At 43.4% G+C, this 20,147-nt stretch overlaps 1 protein-coding gene across 19 annotated transcripts in view; it reads left to right on the forward strand.

Moving 5' to 3' along the window:
- The window catches only part of ADGRV1 (adhesion G protein-coupled receptor V1), a 457,213-nt gene that overhangs the window by 220,411 nt on the left and 216,655 nt on the right, over positions 1-20,147 (forward strand). For 15 of the 19 annotated variants that reach the window (XR_008315164.1, XR_008315165.1, XR_008315162.1 and 12 more), the window contains 4 exons: positions 3,383-3,625; positions 14,070-14,477; positions 17,539-17,723; positions 18,206-18,452. Coding sequence is in view for 13 of the 19 variants with exons in the window: in XM_053290674.1 (XP_053146649.1) it covers positions 3,383-3,625; positions 14,070-14,477; positions 17,539-17,723; positions 18,206-18,452 (1,083 nt within the window). In the remaining 6 variants the exon portion in view is untranslated. Of the gene's footprint in view, positions 1-3,382; positions 3,626-5,648; positions 5,740-14,069; positions 14,478-17,538; positions 17,724-18,147; positions 18,453-20,147 lie in introns of those variants that run through there. The other 4 variants (XM_053290675.1, XR_008315167.1, XR_008315166.1 and 1 more) reach the window with 4 other exon arrangements.

Below are 20,147 nucleotides of genomic sequence, written 5' to 3' on the forward strand. Positions count from 1 at the left end.
ATTATGTATTCTGAAAGTCTCTCTATTCTGAAAACTCCCTCTATTATTATACTATAAAATTTGTGTTCCTACCTTATACTGTAGGTCATTGGTTCACAACCTGGGGTCCTCCAGATGTTGCTGAACTACAACTCCCAGCATCCCTAGCCACAATAAATTGTAACTGCCGATGCTGGGAGTTGTAGTTCAGCAACATCTGGAGGACTCCAAGTTGGGAACTACTGCTGTTGATGATTTTAAGGTATTTGTGTTACTTGTTGTTGTTTCTGCTGTTTTTTAGAGTGTTGTGAGCCATCTAGATTATATTTTACTACTGTTGCCACAAATATGTATATACCACTTTTCAACAAAAGTGCTTAAAATGGCTTAAATAAATAAATATATGTGGTGGACATCAGCAACAACGACTAGAGGGATACTGTACTGGGTTTGAATATGGACAGTTGTTCTCCCCCTGCTAAATTTACAAGATTCACCACTTTAAAAGGTGCCTCTTTACTCAGTAGAGATTTTAGAAAGGCAGGATAAAAATCATAGTAATAAATAATGAAAAATACACTGTAGCAGTGATCTTCATTATTTTTCAGTAGGGATGTGCAGAACCGGTTCTATTAGAACCTGGTTCAAATAGAACTGGACCAGTCCAAACTAGAACTGGCCTGGCCCTACAAAAATGGGGGCCAGTCCAAGTTCAAACTGAACCAACCCAGTTCTAATGGAACCAGTTCAGAACCTGTTCAGTGGTTTCAGGGGTATGCTTGTGAAGGGGAATCCAGTGAGGATTCCCTTTTACAAGGGGGAACCCTGCCTTTAAAATACTTATAATGACGGTTGGTGGGAGTGGCGAGAGGGCTCCTCTAAACTGGACTTTACCACTGGTGGCAGCAGCTCCTCTAAAGTCCAGGCTGGGTCCAGCACTCCAGCACATTCCGGTTCCGGCCTCTGCGCATGTATCCCTCTCACTCCCCCACCCGGCCACAATTAGAAGTATTTTAAAGGCAGCCCCACCCCCTTTACAAGCTCACCAGATTCCCCTTTACAAGCATGTCCCTTGAAACAGTTCACAGACTGGCAGTCCGGTTCAAATTCATACTGAACTGCTGATTTTTTGGGAATGTTTGAAGTTTTTGTGTCTTTGGGGCAGATTGGGGGCAGGAAGTGGATCTGCCCCAAAAGAGTGGGGTGGGCTGGTAGATAGTGCCTAATGGGTAGAGGCTACCACCCGTCCCCAATTTCACCCATCCCCTCAGAAGTTTTTATGAAGGGATGTTATTCTCTTATTTTCTGAGGTGTGAATTCTCATTCTATGATAGCAAATGAGATTTTTTTCAATTAAACAACTCTCATGACCACACTTTCACTTTTTCACACTCTCATTTACTAAGAATATGATGAATGGATCAATCTAGCACACTGCACCTTATGAAGAAAAACCTCAGAAATTCACCAAAATTCAGCCCTCTGCCCAATCACTCTGAAATTGGGGATGGGTGGTAGCCTCCACCCATTAGGCACTATCTACCAGCCCACCCCACTCTTTTGGGGCAGATCCACTTTCTGCCCCCAATCTGCCCCAAAGACACCAAAACTTCAAAAATTCCCAAAAAATCAGCTCTCTGCCCAATCCCCCTGAAATTGGGGTGGTAGCCTCCAACCAATAGGCACTACCACCCCACCCCACTCTTTTGGGGCAGATCCACTTTCTGCCCCCAAACTGCCCCAAAGATACAAAAACTTCAAAAATTCCCAAAAAATCAGCCCTTTGTCCAATCCCCCTGAAATTGGGGTGGTAGCCTGCACCCATTATACACTACCACCCCACCCCACTCTTTTTGCCCAGATCCCATGCTATGCCCCCAAACTGTCCCAAAGTCACTAAAACTTCAAAAATTCCCAAAAAATCGGTCATGAGCCGAATCACCTGAATTTTTCAGCCCCGAAATTCAGGTGATTCGGCTCGGCCCTGAAAAATATCGGGGGGCATCGGGGGTGATTTGGCTCGGCCCCGAATCACCCGAAATTGCTCATTTCGGGCACAGATTGATCTGTGCCCGAAATTTTTTGCACATCCCTACTTGGAACCTTCTGCACACAAGCATGAATTGTCTCCTTGGCTAAGCAGGGTCCACCCTGGTTCGCATCTGAATGGGAGACTACACTGAGCACTATAAGATATTCCCCCTTTGGGTCTGGGGCCACTCTAGGAAGAGCACCTACATGCTTGCATGCAGAAGTTCCCAGATTCAATCATTGGCTTCTCCAGATAGGGCTGGGAGAGACTCCTGCCTATAACCTTGGAGAAACTGCTGCCAATCTGTGTAGGCAATACTGAGCAAGATGGACCAACGGTCTGAGTCAGTACAAGGCAGTTTCCTATGATGCTATGTTCCTATGAATATTTGATTTTGACTGACACTTCATGCGGGCCCAATAGTCAGGGAGCCACACCTAGGGTCAATGGGAGCCACCACTGGCTTCGGTGCCTTGCAGTGAAGAACACTGAACTATAGCCCCTTAAGCAAGCTGACATACTGTCACATGGGGACAAACACAAACATCATTAGACAACATCTGGACTAATACTGCCCTTGTGTTAGAAAGGTTAGCAGGCACAACATTTTTGCTGGTTTCCCCTTTCCCTCTGTTGCCCATGATGTATATCAATGAGAGTCCATCAGCCCACATGGATATACATGAAGGACTGTGAGGGTGGGGGGCATTTTCAGTTTCAGGGGGCAGCAGGAAGAAGCAGGGATTGGCAAAAATAGCTGTGCATTAAAATGGTCTAATTCAACAGCATTAGTCTGCCCAATTTATCATAATTAGGATCAAATTTGTTATCAGAATGATTTTTAATGCTGAACCTTAATGTGTGCGTGCCTTAAAATCCTTTGAAAACTGCAACATTTGAGAAACTATGTGATAAGGGGGGGAAGTTCATTTCATTAAAAAATTTTTTATTTTTTGTGCATATTTATAACCTTGAGGGCATGAATGGTTTTTACTTTGAAACCAAGGATGAAATAACATAAAAGCAGTATGATTGTTTTTAAATAGAAAGTCATTGCCATAGCAAGCTCTTCCATCCTCAGGATGATAGATGTAATAATGCCTGAGTAAATATGCTATTTGAATGTTGTAGATGATTCTGGGAATATCAACTCTGATTCCAAAGAGATTTTGTATCCAGAATGGCCAATTTAGTCACTCAAATTGCTTTCAAAGATATTCAGTCACAGGGATCCTTGAGATTATATTATCTCTTGATGAGAAAAGCACACTATATGTATTTAGCCCCTAATATTCAGAAACACTATTAAAATGTATTTTCATTGCATTGTCCTTTGAGCACTGTGTTCTGAATATTTTTCTTGATTTTCAGGAACCTGAATTTGAGATATATTTTTTTGTTGAGCTCTATCGTGTGAGTGCAGGAGCAGCATTAAACAACAGTGCCAGATTTGCCTACATAATAGTTCCAGAAAGTGACTCTCCCCGGGGTCTGATCTACTTTGCTGTGGGGTCTCGTCTGGCTGCTGCCCTTAAGAAGACCACTTTAATTAGTCTCCAGGTGGTTCGAGATGCTGCCACAGCATTCACCATCTCAGTTGGTTACAGAACTCAGGTAAGACTGATACTTGAATGTGAATTTTATTATGTCTTAATTTCTTCTCTAATGCAAAGAAAAATTTAGTAATGTTTATTTTTTGCAAAAAGATCTGATGGTATAAGTAATAGGAAGCTGTCTTATACAGAGTTAGACCATTGGTCCATCTAGCTCAGTATTGTCTACACTGTCTCGCAGTGGCTCTCCCAATGTTTCAGGCCGTAGTCGCTTTCAGCCCACTCTGGACATGCCAAGGATTGAACCTGGGACCTTCTGCATGCAAACCAGATGCTCTACCACTGAACTACAGCCCCATCCTCAGGATGGGGGATTGGTCTTCCTCATTATTGGATTGATCTCCTCTTAAGTTATCAAAATACAGTCTTGTGTAGTAACTGTGCCCACTAAATGTCTATCTTTACCTAACATTTATCCCTCTCTTCAGTCATAGGGTCCTTCCAAACAGATAAACACTGCATTTGAAAATGCAAGCTCTTTTCAACCATCTACCCTTCATCCAGATCAGGCTTGCTCAACTTTGGCCCTCTTGCAGATGCTGGCCTACAACTCCCATAATCCCTGACTATTGGCCACTGTGGCTGGGGATTATGTGAACTGTAGTTCAAAAACAGGTGAGGGCCCAAAGTTGAGTAGGCCTGATCTAGATGATGTGCTTCCTGATTGCACAGTTTTGCAGTGTCATCTGCTGGCCATTGGCTGCTAGCTCACAGTGTGCAGCAAAGCTCTGCCCAAGTGTTTTAACTATCATCCCCCAAACCCAAGTACTCTAACTGCCCCAACAGCAATCTATTCAAAGTAGAGCCGCCACCCCCCTTAGCAACTGAACCTTCTTAGCAACCATAACAAACATATTCAGCATTTATTTAATCGATCTTGCCTGCTGTTACCACTGACCTTGGGCCAATCACCCATTTATGGTTCAGGTTACCTCCAAGGGTGGTTATGAAGATGAAGTGGGCTGAGCAGTTACTGAAGGGAATTATGGCACCATTTAGTTTTGGGTAGTGCAATAACTAAAATGAAATTAGTTGATACCATTTAAAAAAAAAAAACAGCAAAAGAATTTCAGTTTTAGTATTTCCCAGCAGTTGCCTACCATGAGGCCAGGTGGTAATTTTAACCTAAAGGGGAAGGGGAGAAGGAAGGATGGGGAGAGCAAGTATCTTAATTCATAGTAGCCCTGTACGCCAATCAGCACTGCAAACCCATCAAGCAGCACTGAGACACACAGAAAACTCTGATACCATAGCTTGGCAACACCCAATCAAAGGCACTATGGTAAGGACGTCGTGAAAGTTATTACTAGGAACATAGAAACATAGGAAGTTGCCATATACTGAGTTAGACCTTAGGTTCATCTAGCTCAGTATTGTCTACACCAGGGATTCTCAGCGTTGGGTCCCCAGATGTTACTGGACTTCAACTCCCATAATCCCCTACCAAAAGACTCTGGGGATGGGGATTATGGGAGTTGAAGTCCAATAACGTCTGGGGACCCAATGTTGAGAATCCCCGGTCTACACGGACTGGCAGCGGCTTCTCCAAGGTTGCAGGCAGGAATCTCTCTCAGCCCTATCTTAGAGATGTCAAGGAGCCCACTCTTCCTAGGGTGGCTCCATCCCCTGAGGGGAATATCTTAGCAAATCTTCCATTTATATGCAACCAGGATGGACCATGCTTTGCTAAGGGGACAAGTCATGCTTACTACCACAAGACCAACTCTCCTTTCCTATTACTACAGAGGATTGTTATTTTGTGCTCCTGTCTGCTACTATTCCGTTTGCAGATGCCTGGCAAATATTTCTCTCTAGTGTTTACTTTGCTCACTAGTGTGTGTTTCCCAATTTCAAATGCATTCATTCCCTCCATTTCCTCTCTGTGCTTTATTCCTTCCTCCTTACTCTTACCTAAGTGTTGTCTTGTTTTGATTGCAATGTTTGATTTTCCACTATCTTCTCCCTGTCTCTGTTTGTATGTATTCACGTACCCCTGGTGCATTCTAATCCCTTCCCTTCCCTAGTAGCTGATATTCTTGAAGGCTAACCTTCCGTTGCAGAGGTGCCCTGAGCTGTCCTGAGACTTGGAATGACTGGCACACTGCCAAGTCAAGAGTAAGCATTGTTGTTAAACCTGCATTCCTCTTCTCTCTTCTCCCAACTTATCTAGCCAAATAGTGCTTTATCTAGTTCCCTGTCAGTCTCCCTCTCCTCCTCTTCTTTCTTCTCTGCTCTTATGCTATACTGTTCCAGTCCCCCTCAGCTGCTTCTGCGCTCTCTCTCTCTCTCTTGCTCTCTCTCTCTCTCTGCCTTCCACAAAGCACATCTTGCAATTTGAAGCCTTGTTTCATTTGGTGTGCCAGACAGTGCCTGTCTCTGCCCACTGTTGTTACTCCATCCAGTACCTATTACCATTGGGTCTCTCTCACCTAATCACACATATTGAAATTTGAAGCCCCTCTGTGTCTGGTATGTCTTGCCAGTTCCTGGTGTTTCTTTTTTCACTTGAAGCCTGCCAGGTTGTATCTCAAAAGGTGTCCAGCTCTGTAAGACACTACAAACTGCTGTCTTATAAAATCTGGGATTAAGGCAGCAGCAGCAACAACCCTTCCAATTTTTGCTAATATTTTTTGTGGTCAATTAAATGGAGGAGGGATTTTGGGATACCATTTTGGTAAGGTCACAAAAAAGTATCCCAAAATGTTTGACCATGAGGGATGAGGGTGCTGGATTTGGGGGAAATATCGGTGGTGACCATAATGTGCTGGCTACTGCAGAGAATAGCAACGATTTCAGGTACTTCAATGGACTCTGAAAATACATAGTTTTTGATGACACTTGAACTCCCTCACACACCTGGCAGAACTTGAATATTTACTGAATGTTTTATTCAACACCAGCATTATCTGAGATGCTACCAACATGTCTGTGTCTGCCTCTATTATCTCTAGTGCTAGTCCATTTTAGGGTATTAATTAGTGGAAACACTATAATTTATTGTTTATTTTGAAAATCTATATCCCAGCTTTTCTCCAAAGCCCCAAGGCAGGTAAAAACCAACCAGAATAGCAGCATCAACAAGACATTAATCAGTGGAACAAAACTAAACAGAAGCCAGGTTACAAATATAAACAGTAGCAGCAGACATTTAAAAAAAAGTTTTGGGAATGCCTGCCTGCTAATTCTTGTCCTCTCCTTTCCTGTTCCTTCTCTGTCCACATGCTGCTGCCTATTTCAGTAAGAAAGATGCTGCTGACTCCCTGTGCCCACACATTGACACAGCCTGCCTAAAGGAGAGACGGGCCATTGTGACTTCATGCTGACAGTGCCTTCCCAGGCATTATGAGCTCATTTTAATGCTGCTTGCCTGTAGAATAATGTTGCCAACCATTTTCATGATAATGCACCTTCTGCCGCCCAGACCATACAGAGGTTTCTTAACTCTTTCATACTCTTCCATCTTCTCTGCACCTCTCCTCTGGCAGGCAGGCCCACTTTCCAGCAGTACTTTTTAGGATATAGAATAACTGGCTTTCTGACTCCTGATGGCTGCAACTATGCTATGCTATGTCTGACTGCTACTTTCCAACAGTTTATCTACTGAATGGTTATATCGGAGGTATTGCCAACAGTCCTGCACTTCCCTCCACTCTCTCTACTTCTTTTGGTGCCAAGCGACCCTGGGGTACTTGCTGTAAATAGAAGCCCTGTAACAGCCAGAATACTTGTCTGCCAACCCTTCTCCTCTCCTTGCCTGCTGCTTCTCTGCTCACATGCTACCCATTCCAGGGAGCATATGGCACTACAGTGCCCACACTTCTGCTGCCCACTTCCATAAGAGAGAATGAGCTTTTTCCACACCCTTCTGCATAAACCTACCTCAGTGAGAGACAGACAGACAGCAATCTGTCCCTGTCTCATGTGCCCTTATGCTTGTGCTGCTCACCAAAAGAAGAAAGAAACTGGCCAGAGTGCTTCCACAGGTGTTCTCCACCTGATTTAGAGAAAGAGAGAGACTGACCCATGTTGCCTACTTTTTGTCATCCACTTTTATGAGTAAGGTGTCCTTTGCTCCTTGAAAAGGAAGGGGGTTTTCAACTTTATTTCTTCTTCTCCCGTCCTTTGAAATGCAAGCTTCACCTTTCCTCAGGCAAACAGGCAGGTACCACTGTCCACTAATTTCTCTCTCAGAACCTTAAACTCCTGCTGGTAATCCTATGCCCACCTGCCCCCACTCATATCTCTAAAGCAGTGGTTCCCAACCTGGGTTCCTCCAGATGTTGCTGAACTATAACTCCCATCATTCCCAGCTATCGTTTATTGTGGTTGAGAGTGATGCAAGTTGTAGTTCATCAACATCTGGAGGAACCCAGGTTGGGGACCACTCTCTAAAGAATGGGGCTGCTGATGGGGGGGGGATAGGAACACTTCAGAGATCCAGCTTGAAAAGGGTTGCAGTCATGGGCGTAATGATAGGGGGGGCAGGGGGGGCACGTGCCCCCGGCGCCACTCTTGCTGGTCACGTGGGGGGCGCCAAAAAGTCCCCCCCTCCGATCTAAATTAAAAAAAAAAAAATAATAAAAATTTATTTAGCTTCAGGAGGCGCGTGGTGGCGCCCCCCCCCCCCAGCAGTCCCTGCCGCGGCCGTGCCCTCCCATTGCTTTGCTCAGAGTCAGGTGGTTGGCGGGCGGCGGCAGCCTGCCGGCGGGCACCGCACCGGACACCTATTTTGCCTTGCCTTGCTATAATGCTGCTTGCCTTTGGGAATCGGGACGCTGGCTTGCTTCGGCAGGCCCTCTAGGGGGCGGGCACACACGCATTCTTGATCAGTGTAAGCTGGTTGAGTCGCGCCGCTGCGCATGCATGTGTCCTCCTCCCTCCCAGCGTCAGCATCCCCAGCACTTTCTGCACGTGGCGTCGGAGGCAGAGCCACAGCGAGAGCGGGTGGAGAACAACAGACCTTGAGTGTTTGGTGATCGTCGTCGACAAGGAGGAGGTGTGTGTGTTCTCTGTCTGCTCTTCTTGAAAATTTATTTTTTTAAAAATAGCGCGAGAGCTGGCGCTGGCTGGCAGCAGCTGCTGACCCCAAAGTTGTCTGGGGCGCAGGCAGCAGCGGGGCTGGTGGGAGGAGGAGCATTGGGAAGGAGAAAGCAGCCGCCACAGCCCTGCTGCACTCCGGGCAGGATCATTTCATGCTGTGGTGTTTTTTTTGTGTGTGTCCAGAAAGAGAGAGTGCCTCTCTCCCCGTCCTTATAGCGCCTAAAGTCTCTGCTCAGCCTTCCTGCCCGGGGCTGATTGAATGGAGAAGGAGGAGGGCGGGGGCTCCTCCAGGCAGCTACAGTCGAGGGTTGGTGTGGCAAAACTGGGAGGCTGCGCGCGTGAGCCCAACAGGCGCCACCACGAAAGGCGATCTTTGTCTGTCCCGCCCCTCCTCTCTGCGAAGTGCTTGCAAACCCATGGGACGCTGCTGAGTGAGACAAAAATGCAGATCCCCTTCAGGTGTCATGCGAGCCGCAGTGCCTAATTAGCTAATTAACCCCTTGGTCTCTAGAGCTTACTGAGTTTTGTGCCGGAGAAAATGCTGAGCAGAGACGCACCTTTTAAAGTGGTGATTTCATAGGGGGAGAGCTGCTACACCCACCCATAAGTACACTTTCCCCCTTCTGTGCTCCACCTCAGGTTTTTTTTCTGGTGTCACAATAATATATGGAATAAGATGGTACTTTATTATTTCTTTTAGTGTCATCATTCTAGTTTTAAAATAAGTAGTTAAGTGCTTAACATTGTGGAAGACCTCCTGCCCTGCTCCCTCCCCAGTTCAGCTATTCCATTGCACATACAAAGGAATGATTGCTGAGAGACAAAGGGAAGGACAATAGAGCTGAACCGTCATGGAGAGGCTAATATAAATTTGTGAAAGTTTTGAAGTACTTGGCTTTTGTCTTAGATTTTTTTCGAAGAGCTCTCTATTAAAGCAGATAATAACCAAGCACTTCTGATATGAGAGCTGCGTTGCACTAGAAAAGCTTTAAAGAAAAATTAATAATATGGTACTAAAATCAGTCCACGGATATAATTCATGACCTTTATTTAGTGTTTGATAGTCATTGATTGATGACTCTCTCCCTCACTTCCTATTATCTATCTATCTATCTATCTATCTATCTATCTATCTATCTATCTATCTATCTATCTTTTTCCTTCCTTCCCCCTTCCCTCCTTCCTTTCTCTTTCTCTCTCACTCACTCTCCCTCACTCCTTCTCTCTCTTTCCTTCCCTCTTCTCTTTCTTTCTTTCTTTCTTTCTTTCTCTCTCTTTCCCTCACTTCCTATCATCTATCTATCTATCTATCTATCTATTTCCTTCCTTCCCTCTTTCCTTCCTTCCTTCCTTCTCTCTCTCTCACTCGCTCTACCTTACTCCCTCACTTCTTGTCTATTTATCTGTCTATGTATCTATCTCTTTCCTTCCCCCTTCCTTCCTTCCTTCCTTCCTTCCTTCCTTCCTTCCTTCCTTCCTTCCTGGCTATATATGTTTGCTTTAAGTCAAATGCAATTTGATGTTTCTGTACCTGACTTGGCTGCTGGCTTGTTGGAACACTGAGAAGGGGGTACAGAGGCTTATTGGAAAGTTGGTAGCCCTGGTGTGGTTTGTTGTGCTATCAAGTTGGTTTTGACTCCTGGCAACCACAGAACCCTGTGGTTTTCTTTGATAGAATACAGGAGCGGTTTACCATTGCCTCCTTCCACATAGTATGAAATGTTGCCTTTCAGCATCTTCCTATATCACTGCTGCCCGATATAGGTGTTTCCATTCGAACCTGCAACCTTTTGCTCCCTAGGCAAGTTACTTCCCTGCTGTGCCATTAGGTGTGGCTTGTATTCCTTGTCAGTCTAGGAGTAGGCAGTTGTGGTGTGTGTGTAGGATCTTGATTATGGAAGTTGGCTGAGCGTCAGGATGGGACAGGTGTCTTGTGTGTGTGCTGCAGTAGTATTTAGGAACATAGGAAGCTGCCATATACTGAGTCAGACCATTGGTCTATCTAGCTCAGTATTGTCTACCCATTCTGGCAGCGGCTTCTTCAAGGTTGCAGGCAGAAGTCTCTTGCAGCCCTATCTTGGAGATGCTGCCATGGAGGGAACTTGGGACCTAGATGCTCTTCCCAGAGTGGCTCCATCTCCTGAGGGGAATATCTTCCAGTGCACACACTTCTAGTCTCCCATTCAAATGCAAACCAGGGTGGACCCTGCTTAGCTAAGGGGACCAGTCATGCTTGCTACCACAAGACCAGCTCTCCTCCTCCACAACATAGGAGTATATACTGCATGTGGGCATCTGATGTAGGAATCTGCTTATGGTGGGCAAACATGTGTTATGTATGCACAGTATGTTGGGGGTGTGGTGGTGGGGGCGCAATTTCAGTGCTTGCCCCGGGCGCCGTTTTCCCTAGTTACGCCTCTGGTTGCAGTTACTCCCAAAGAGAATGATTCAGATTTAAAACTAAAGGTAAAAACAAAAAAAAACCCTAAAAGGAATGTCAAAATGAAAATGTTACTTCCTGGAATTCTTGCCAGTGGGTATGGAGAGCTAGCACCAAAGCTAGGAGAGTCTAGATTAGCACTGTACATATGCACAGCTGCTGACTAGCCAGCAGCCCTCTATGTGAGTACAAGGCATTGATGTCCTCAAGGTACTGCTAACTAATCGGCAGCTGCACACTTGCATGGTTCTGTCCCCACCTCCTCCAGCAATGCCTCTCAATTTTAGCAGGTAAGGAAGAAGAGCCCTCTCACTCTTAGTCCCTACTTAGTGGCAGACAGTAACTATCTCCTGCCCCACCTCACTGACTGAAGTGGCTGATTTAAAGGCATAAAGATTTTCTGGGTTGCCACTGTCAGAATAGACAATATTTGGCCAGATAGACTAAGTGGTTGACTCTGTATATAATAGCTTTGTGTGTTTTATTTTGTTCTTTCATCATTCTTATTTCCTCACATCAGCGTGGTTCTTGCTTGTATCTGTCTATCAGTGCTGTAGTGGTGATTTTTCACATTCTTGTTAGGGAAAAAGGCATTGACAGAATATCATGACACTAATACGTAAGAGTCAAATCATGGGAATAGCAGGTAGGTTATCATTGCCTGATTTGGTTTTGCCCTAGACTTCCATGGTCTTCGCATGCATGGCAGATTGCCAAAGTCTGAAAGAGCTTAGAGAAAGGAAGCCAAGGGGGAGGCAGGAAGAATGAGGAATTTGCTTTAAGATTCTTATCCCATTCCCAGAATCTTCATATTTCCTTTCCTTGAAAATATTTTTAGGTTGGTTGTAAATCACTCCCTGTTTCCTTCATTCTTACTGGTTCTGCTGAGCCACTTGGAAAGGGCATATACTGTAGTTTCAGTAACTGGTGAAGGCAATAACTTTGTTCTCCAACATGTTAGTTCATGTAAGTAACCACACTGGTTACTTACTTACAATAGAACAGGCAGTCCTTCTGGAACTGGTTTAGACAGACTTCAGTCAGGCATGTTCTAGCTCCTAGGTGTCCAGCAAATATATTTCATTAATCAGCACTAAGAGCAGTGATTCCCGTAATCTGGTGAATTGCTGTTACTTTACCCTTTAGCTATGCCCATCAATCCACTCCTGCAGAACACAATTTGACATGTGTTCTTATGCCATCTTCTGATACTGAGTCCATGCAGCAGATACAGGACAGACTATACAGACACCATGTCTCTGGTTGGGTCTAGAGGGTGGGTTTCAGAAGGTGGTATGAGGGATTGAAGCTTTACAAACTGGCTTGTGGACCCCACAGATTCCATCTTGTCCCTTTTGCTGTATAGCATCTATATGAAACACATATATGAGGGAGAGTGTTCATAGATTTGAGTTGCAATAGCCAGCATCCTGACTAATGGTGCCTGTGTGCTTCTAATAAAAGCCTGCACACAGTGCTGCCCTCTCCACTTCCGATGCACAGGCACATTTGTGCAAGAGTGCAATGATTTTTACCACTTGCCTTGCTTCAGAAGCACTCTTTGACAGCAGAAACATGTCCCTGAGAGTCGTACATCCCTCAGGGATATATTTCTGTGTGCCAAAGAGTGCTTCCAGAGCAAAGAGAGAACAGTGAAAATAATCATGCTCTTGTACAAGAGTGCCAGTGTTTCAGAAGTGTACAGGATGGTCCTGCTGCTTTTGTTGAAAGCACTGCACATCATTAGGATGTAGGCCAGTGTTAGTAAAGGTTTGATACCCAGTTCAATTTTACTTTTACTTTTTATCTCAGGGAGGCAGTAGATATCCAGAATTGGTGTCTGAGCTTAGTGATGGATTGGATGTAGGTGAAAAACTGTGACTTAAACCAGACAAGACAGAGGTGTTGCTCGTTAGTAGGAAAACCAATCCAGAATTGGAAGCAAAGCCTGTTCTGGTTGGGTTGTACTCCACTTGAAGGGCCAGATTCACAGTTTGCGATCTGGTACTGCTGCTGGATGGTCAGTTGATGTCTGTGCACAGGAGTGCCCTCATCTGGAGAAGGCAGATCTGACCACTGTTATTGGCCAGCCTTAGTCACATCTAGGTTGGAGTATTTAACCAGCCATTTGCTTTGTTGTGATTTTCCCCTCATAATATTTTTTTGTTCTGTGAGATCCCTGTGTTGCTTCTAAGTTTTTTAAAATTGGTCTGGTGTTTTAGTTGATTATCAGTGTAATTTATGATGTTAGTTTATATTACTGTTTTTAAATTTGACTTGTAAGCTACCTTGGGGACTACTGGGGTGGGGGGACACAAAGGTTGGCGTAAAAATACTTCTGTGAATAAACAGAGTCCTATCTCACATACACATTTTTTTTAAAGTTGCCAAACAGCTTTCCCAGCATTTTTCACCCGTACAACACACAGTGGCATAGTGAGGCCAGCGGTAGCCCTGGTTCAGCCCTCCGCTAGGGCCCTCACTGCCCAGCCACACCCCCTGTGTGCATCGGATGCAGGAGTGTGGTGAGATGCAGAAGTGGGGCCATGGGGCCCCATTGGCAAGTGACTTCAGTGGCCAGCACCAGGTTTCCAGCATGGCCAGGAGCACCTTTCCCTTTGGAAAGGCAGAGAGATGTGTTCCCCGCCAGGTTGGGAACCCAGCGCTGGCTGAAGCTTCTCACAAATGGAGCCACAGATTCTTCAGACCCATTCAGTCAGTGGTGCTTATGCCTCTGCCTGAACCTAAGAAAATTCCTGCTGGATCAGGCCCAAGGCCTGTCTAGTCCAGCATTCTGTTTCACACTGTGCCCATCAGGCCCACGATCTTGGCTTGGTAGATCATAATTACATAAATCAGTATCATTTACCTTTACATATTCATAAGTTTGTATAATCCTGAAACAAATCTGTTTTTGGATGGGGTTTCTGAATTCTTATCTCGTGTTTTGTTGTTTCATTTCAAGGAGCTGACAAGACCTGAAACTGTTGGCCGCATAACCATATCACCAGCCATTTCAGGACAAGACTTTACCCGAGCTGAGGGAATATTGTCCTTTGAACCTGGACAGCGAAATGCCATGCTGGATATAACACTCACTCCAGAGACTGGATCCTTAAACCCATTTCCTAAACGCTTCCAAGTTGTGCTTTTTAATCCAACTGGAGGCGCCAGAATTGATGACATCTATGGTATTGCCAACATCACCATTGTCTCTGATTCAAACTCCCAAGCAGTCTGGGGGCTAGCTGATCAGCTGTACCAGCCACTTGATGACACCATTTTGAACAGAGTCCTTCAGTATTTAAACATCAAAGTAGTCACAGAAAGTACGGAAGAGCAGCTTGCTGCTGTAATGCTCATAGTAGATAAGGTAAATATCCAGATATCCTTTCCCCAGTAATTAATGGCTCCCCTAGAATTAGTTGTGGATGCAATAACTTTCTTAGAGATGTGAACAGATCAGAATGATAAACAGCAGCTGTGACCCTGTTGCTTTCATCCTAAATGTTGCTTTGATTCTAAAAACATAACTAACTGATCCTCTTAAGAAAGTGAAATACTAATTAAGTATTCACCAGTTTCTTTTATCTTCTTACATGAAGCCATTTGGTTCAAATGCCCAGCTTGGAGAGGTAGAGAGGGTAGATGGTTGACAGTGGTGGTGTCAGGAGTCAAGACTCAAGCACATAGTGGAGCTTCAACCTGGCAACCTGAAGGATACACTCTGCTTATTAGTTTTTGAAAGGTACAGGAAATGACTCCAATAAAGACACAGGGGCATGGGAAGCTGCCTTATACCGAGTTAGACCATTGGTCCATCTAGCTCAGTATTATCTATACAGACTGGCAGTGGCTTCTCCAAGGTTGCAGTCAGGAGTTTCTCTCAGCCATATCTTGGAGATGCCAACTTGGAACATTCTCCATGTAAGCATACAGGTGCTCTACCCAGAGTGACTCCATCCTCCAGGGGGAATATCTTGCAGTGCTCACACATGTCTCACATTCAGATGCAAACCAGGATGGACCCAGCGTAGCAAAGGGGACAATTTATGCTTGATACCGCAAGACCAGCTCAACAAATTAAAGGAGAATGTTGTAGTTCTTTGTGCATATGATAAGAGAGGCTTCTGGTTTCTATTACAGTCATCCCTTGCCAACCATAAGGGTTCTGTTCCAGCAAAACCTTGCAACTGGCAAATTCATGGTTGGCGAGGCATTAAAATCTATGGGAAATAGGGGGTTACGGGAACCACGATTGCAAAAACACCTGAACTTAAAGGAAAAAAATACCCCCGAAATTGAATTGTTTTATGTTAACCACCCAGAGAAGAAAGTTTGGGTGGTATAGAAGTTTGTTAAATAAATAAATAATAAAAGATCACAAAAATTCCTGTAATATCTCGAGTCACGAAGAAGAATGAGCAGATCGAACCTCTGGAAATGTTTTGGAACACACACCCCCCCATAATCAAAGGCATTTTAAATCAGCAAGAATCACCAAGAGGAATGAGCAGATTGAACCTCTGAAGTCCCCACAATCACTGAACACCCACCCACCCACCCCTGCCCCATCACTAAAATCTCACCAACTGTGGCTACTCAGGTCACGTTTGGCAAGACCTGTCACAATTTCCCATTCGCATATACACAAAACCACAGTTGGTAAAACCGCGGTTGGCAAGGGATGACTGTACAATTGAAATAAATTGCATTAAACTGATAACCTGGAAGAACTGTTAACCTGGAACTTGTTATTAGTGTTAGTGTATTTATGTACCACTTTTCAGCAAAGAGTTCTCAAAAGTGTTTACATAGCAAAATAAGTAAGAAAATTCATTTTTAAAAAATCAGCTTTCTTAACAGTATCAAATTGATTTTCTTATCTTTTCCCCCCAGAAAAGTTGTCTACCTTTAAGGCCCTCACATATTTTTATAGCACTATAAAACTTGGGTATTGAGCTTACGAATATGGGGTGGAAAAATATGTAGACACATCTATAGATCACCCAAGATATTTGGTGCCTGTGGCACAAAATCCAAATGGAGTCCCCAAGGTTGTTAAAACATGATGGTTACTTTTGTGTCCCTAGCCCTTCCCTCCACACTCTTTCTCTTCCAGGTTCTTGATGTTGCTTCCATTGGGCAGTTCTATTCCTTCTGTTTTTGATATTTTTCCTCTGTTCATTATGAGTGCAGCACACTTGTCTAGTCCAAACTCCATTGTTATATCGCTACTGAATATACAGACAGTGTTTAGCAGTGATTCGATTTCTGACTGGGACTTTCCATACAACTTCAGATCATCCATGAACAGCAGATGGTTGATTTTACTTGATGTTTTAGATGTTTTGTATCCGAGGCTTGTTTTGTTTAGTATTTGTGAAAGTGGAGTCATGGCAATTACAAACAACAGAGGGGATAGTGAGTCCCCTTGGAAAATACCTCTTCTAATGCCAACCTGTCCAAATGTCTCACCATTGATTGTTAACTGTGTACTCCACATGCTCATTGCTTTTTAAAAAATAAATAAATATCTGAATGTTTTTCGGACACCAGTTGTTTCTAAACATTTTAGTATCCATATATGAGGCAATGAGTCGAAGGCCTTCTTGTAGTCAATCCATGCAACACTTAGATTTGTTTTTATTCTCTTGCAATTTTCCAAAATCATTTTGTCAATCAGCAGCTGGTCTTCGGTGCCTCTGGTGTTCGGGCAATTTCCTTTCTGTTCAACTGGAAGCTGCTTATTAGTTAATAAGTGTTGCATTACTTCATCTGCTATTATTCCAGTTAATAATTTGAACATGGCTGGCAGGCAGGTTATCGGTCTATAATTACTTGGAACTGCACCTTTTGCTGGTTCTTTCATGATGAGATGAGATTTCCCAGTTGTTAACCATTGTTCAATATCACCTCCTTGCAAAATGTGATTGAACTGTTTTGATAATTGTTTATGAAGGTTTGACAGGTGTTGTTGTTATTTATTGCAGTTGCAGAGCTGCATATGTGGGCTGCTTTTCCATTTTTATAGGATTGCCTACACACTTGGTGGCTCTAATATGCAAGTAGAAATTTCTGTGAACAAAAGCAGACATGTCGGGAAACAATTTTGGCATGCAGTGGGGATACACCTGCAGAACATTGTCCCATACTGGAGAGAACGGGGCTGCCCAGACTTTCATGGAACTCTATTTGAATGTTGCCCCACAGGGCTTTGAATTTTGGTCATTATGTGCTGGGCGGTGTAGGGGGAAGGTCAGCTGAAATCAATAGGATTTCTTTAGGAGGGATGGGATGTTTGTCTTAGAAAATCTTCATTATTGTAAAATAATTTCAGCATGAAGAGTGAAAGTGAAATACAAAAAGTACAGTATGATTGCCATATGCATTCATTGAATCGTTTTATTCTTTCTCCACTTTCACTCTTCAAGGTGATATCTGAAGGAGAAAAGCAAGCACTCACTGATAAAAACCGAAGTCTTTTGTATGATATTCTCTGTGCTCTTATTAATCCAAAACGCACGGATACCCGGGGCTACAGCTTTCTTGCTGATATAACTGAGAAATTTGCCTTTTCACTCTCTATTGGAATAATGTGTGGATCACAGGGGGAAAGGTAAGCGTCTTTCCACATATAAAATGTAAAGGAATATACCTTATTATTGAAGACAATGTTAAAGCCCACTTGAAGATCTGTCTATGCATCATAGCCCCATAAAACTGAAAATCTCATGCAAAACTTGTATAATATAGCCTTTACAAAAATCTGATATTCTGTGAAATGATGATAATTTTCAGCATTTGAAAAGATTATCTTATTTGAATGGATTTATAGTGATTTATATTATATAAAAGGGCATATCTGAGATGCTGTAATTCTTTTTTGGCAAGATATTAAAACACCAGCACTAATACCTGGAGGTATAGTAGTAATGACTGATAAATTGGTACTCTAATACAGTAATGATATTACAAGCAAACAAGCCAATAAAGGTATTAAACTGAACTTGAATAACTACTGCATTTATTTTCTTTCACAGGTAATATATTATTTTTTCCCCATTTCATGTGCCTGTACTTCCTCTTGTTTTTTAACAGAGGCAAAACCATCCTTGACTATTGCCCTTTTATTGTAATTATGTCCCATTACTGGTATCCGCAGCAAATCAATGGGCATAGGTTTGATGGGAAAGATGGTGATTTTATCAGAGCTCCCGATCGCTTGTTGGAAGTTTCTGCATTGTCTGATTCTAAAGATGAGGACTGTAGGTTTATTCAAGTCACTGAGTATAGCAGCCAACAGTGGTTTATAACTGGTGATAAAGGAACTGCCTTAAAAAATAAGGTATTTTTAAATATTATTTGTTATACTGAAATCCTGTTTTATTTTCCTGTAGAAAGTTCAGAATTACTTAGTCTGAATGTTATCTCCTATCCACTAATCACAGCTATACCTGCTTAGTTTTACCATTGCTATAGGATTAGATACTCCTTTTGTTTAAATTTAGGTGCAACACTTTGATAAAAAGATGCTTAATATGGTCTGAAAGAGTAGCCATAGATTGATAGACTCACAGACCCTAGTTGCATCTTTGATAATAACTGCTTTAATGAACACTTGCAGGCAACATACTACAGCATCAGATGCATGAATTAGATTAGGAGACATTGCCCAAGGTTTGTGGACAGACTTGGTTAATGGGGTATTACCAAGAGTCTTCTTGGCTTGATAGACCACAAATAATATTGTTGAAACTTGCATGCTTCTCCTCAATCCTGTTTTCTTTCTTTCTTTTTGCCCCTGTCCCCTCTGATTTCCTTGTGTCTCTTGATGCCATTGACTGGTGTGTTGTGATGTCACTATGGGCCATTAGTCTTGCAAGTGGAACAGCATCCTGACTCTAGATTTGTAAGGCATTCTGTAACATCAGAGGGCCTGATGAAGACCCAAGTGTCATGGACAGATCACCTGGCATCTATTGTTTTAACTGTTCAGCTGTTACAGCTACAGTGTCACAAGGGGTCTTTTTAAGTCCCGGGTTAGACAGCTGAAAGGCTGGGGAACAGTTGGGAAGCCTTTTGATTCTGAATGTTGAGATTCAATAGAAACTGAGTTAAATCACACTTTGCTAGCGAGTGTTTATGACATACATTTTGAGTAACACCATGTTGATGTAGATCAATCTCAGTTTTTTACCAGAACAGATGTGTGACACTTGGTGTTTATATCAGGGCAGTTAATATACTTGCAGCTCAATCCCTTGCATGTTTTCTTCAGAAACACCACTATGTTCAACAGGACTTATTTCTAGGCTTGTGTGCATAGGATTGCAGTCTTCATTTACAACAGCCTTAGTTTACTCTGCGAACATAAATGAGTTGAACAGTATTTCAGATGTGTGCACACGTTGTTTGAGAACAAACTTGGTTTATAATTTTATGGACAATGTGACTCCATGGTTTAAGCCTGACAGTCTTGCTGGGCACTCTTGCCAGGTGTTTGCTCATGGGATTATGGGTTCAAATGTGAATAGTAACCCCCGTTCCATCAGCCCCTTTTGTTTGATGTGCTGTTCCTGCTGCCACTGCCCACAGAGGTGCAACATTTTCTGTGATAAAGAAGGTAGATTAAGCTGCCCTCTCACCCCCACCCCCCAAATGTGACAGAGTTTAATGGGAGCCCCTACAAATCCTGGTATTTGCTCCACCCCGAGTCACTTCCAACATACCCAAATTCACCGAAATTACATTTAGAGGCTATATACATGCCAGCTCTAGTTTAGATCCTCTAGTCTCCTTTGCTGAGGAGGAGCTGGTGCCTCTACCTTAGAAAGTAATCAGTATATGGTAGAACACATGCTTTGCATTAAGAGTCCCAAGTTCGATCCCAGAATCTCTAGCTGAACAGACTTCAAGTAGTAAGGCTGGGGAAACTGCTGCTAGTCAGGGTAGACAGTGGCGAGCTAGATGGAGTAATGGCCTGACTGGATAAGGCAGCTGCATATGCTTAGGGTGCAAATAAGGAATGTTTTTGAAAGAA

The sequence above is a fragment of the Hemicordylus capensis genome, chromosome 2 (genome assembly GCF_027244095.1).
Source record: "Hemicordylus capensis ecotype Gifberg chromosome 2, rHemCap1.1.pri, whole genome shotgun sequence".
In the NCBI taxonomy this organism is placed as follows: Eukaryota; Metazoa; Chordata; class Lepidosauria; order Squamata; family Cordylidae; genus Hemicordylus; species Hemicordylus capensis.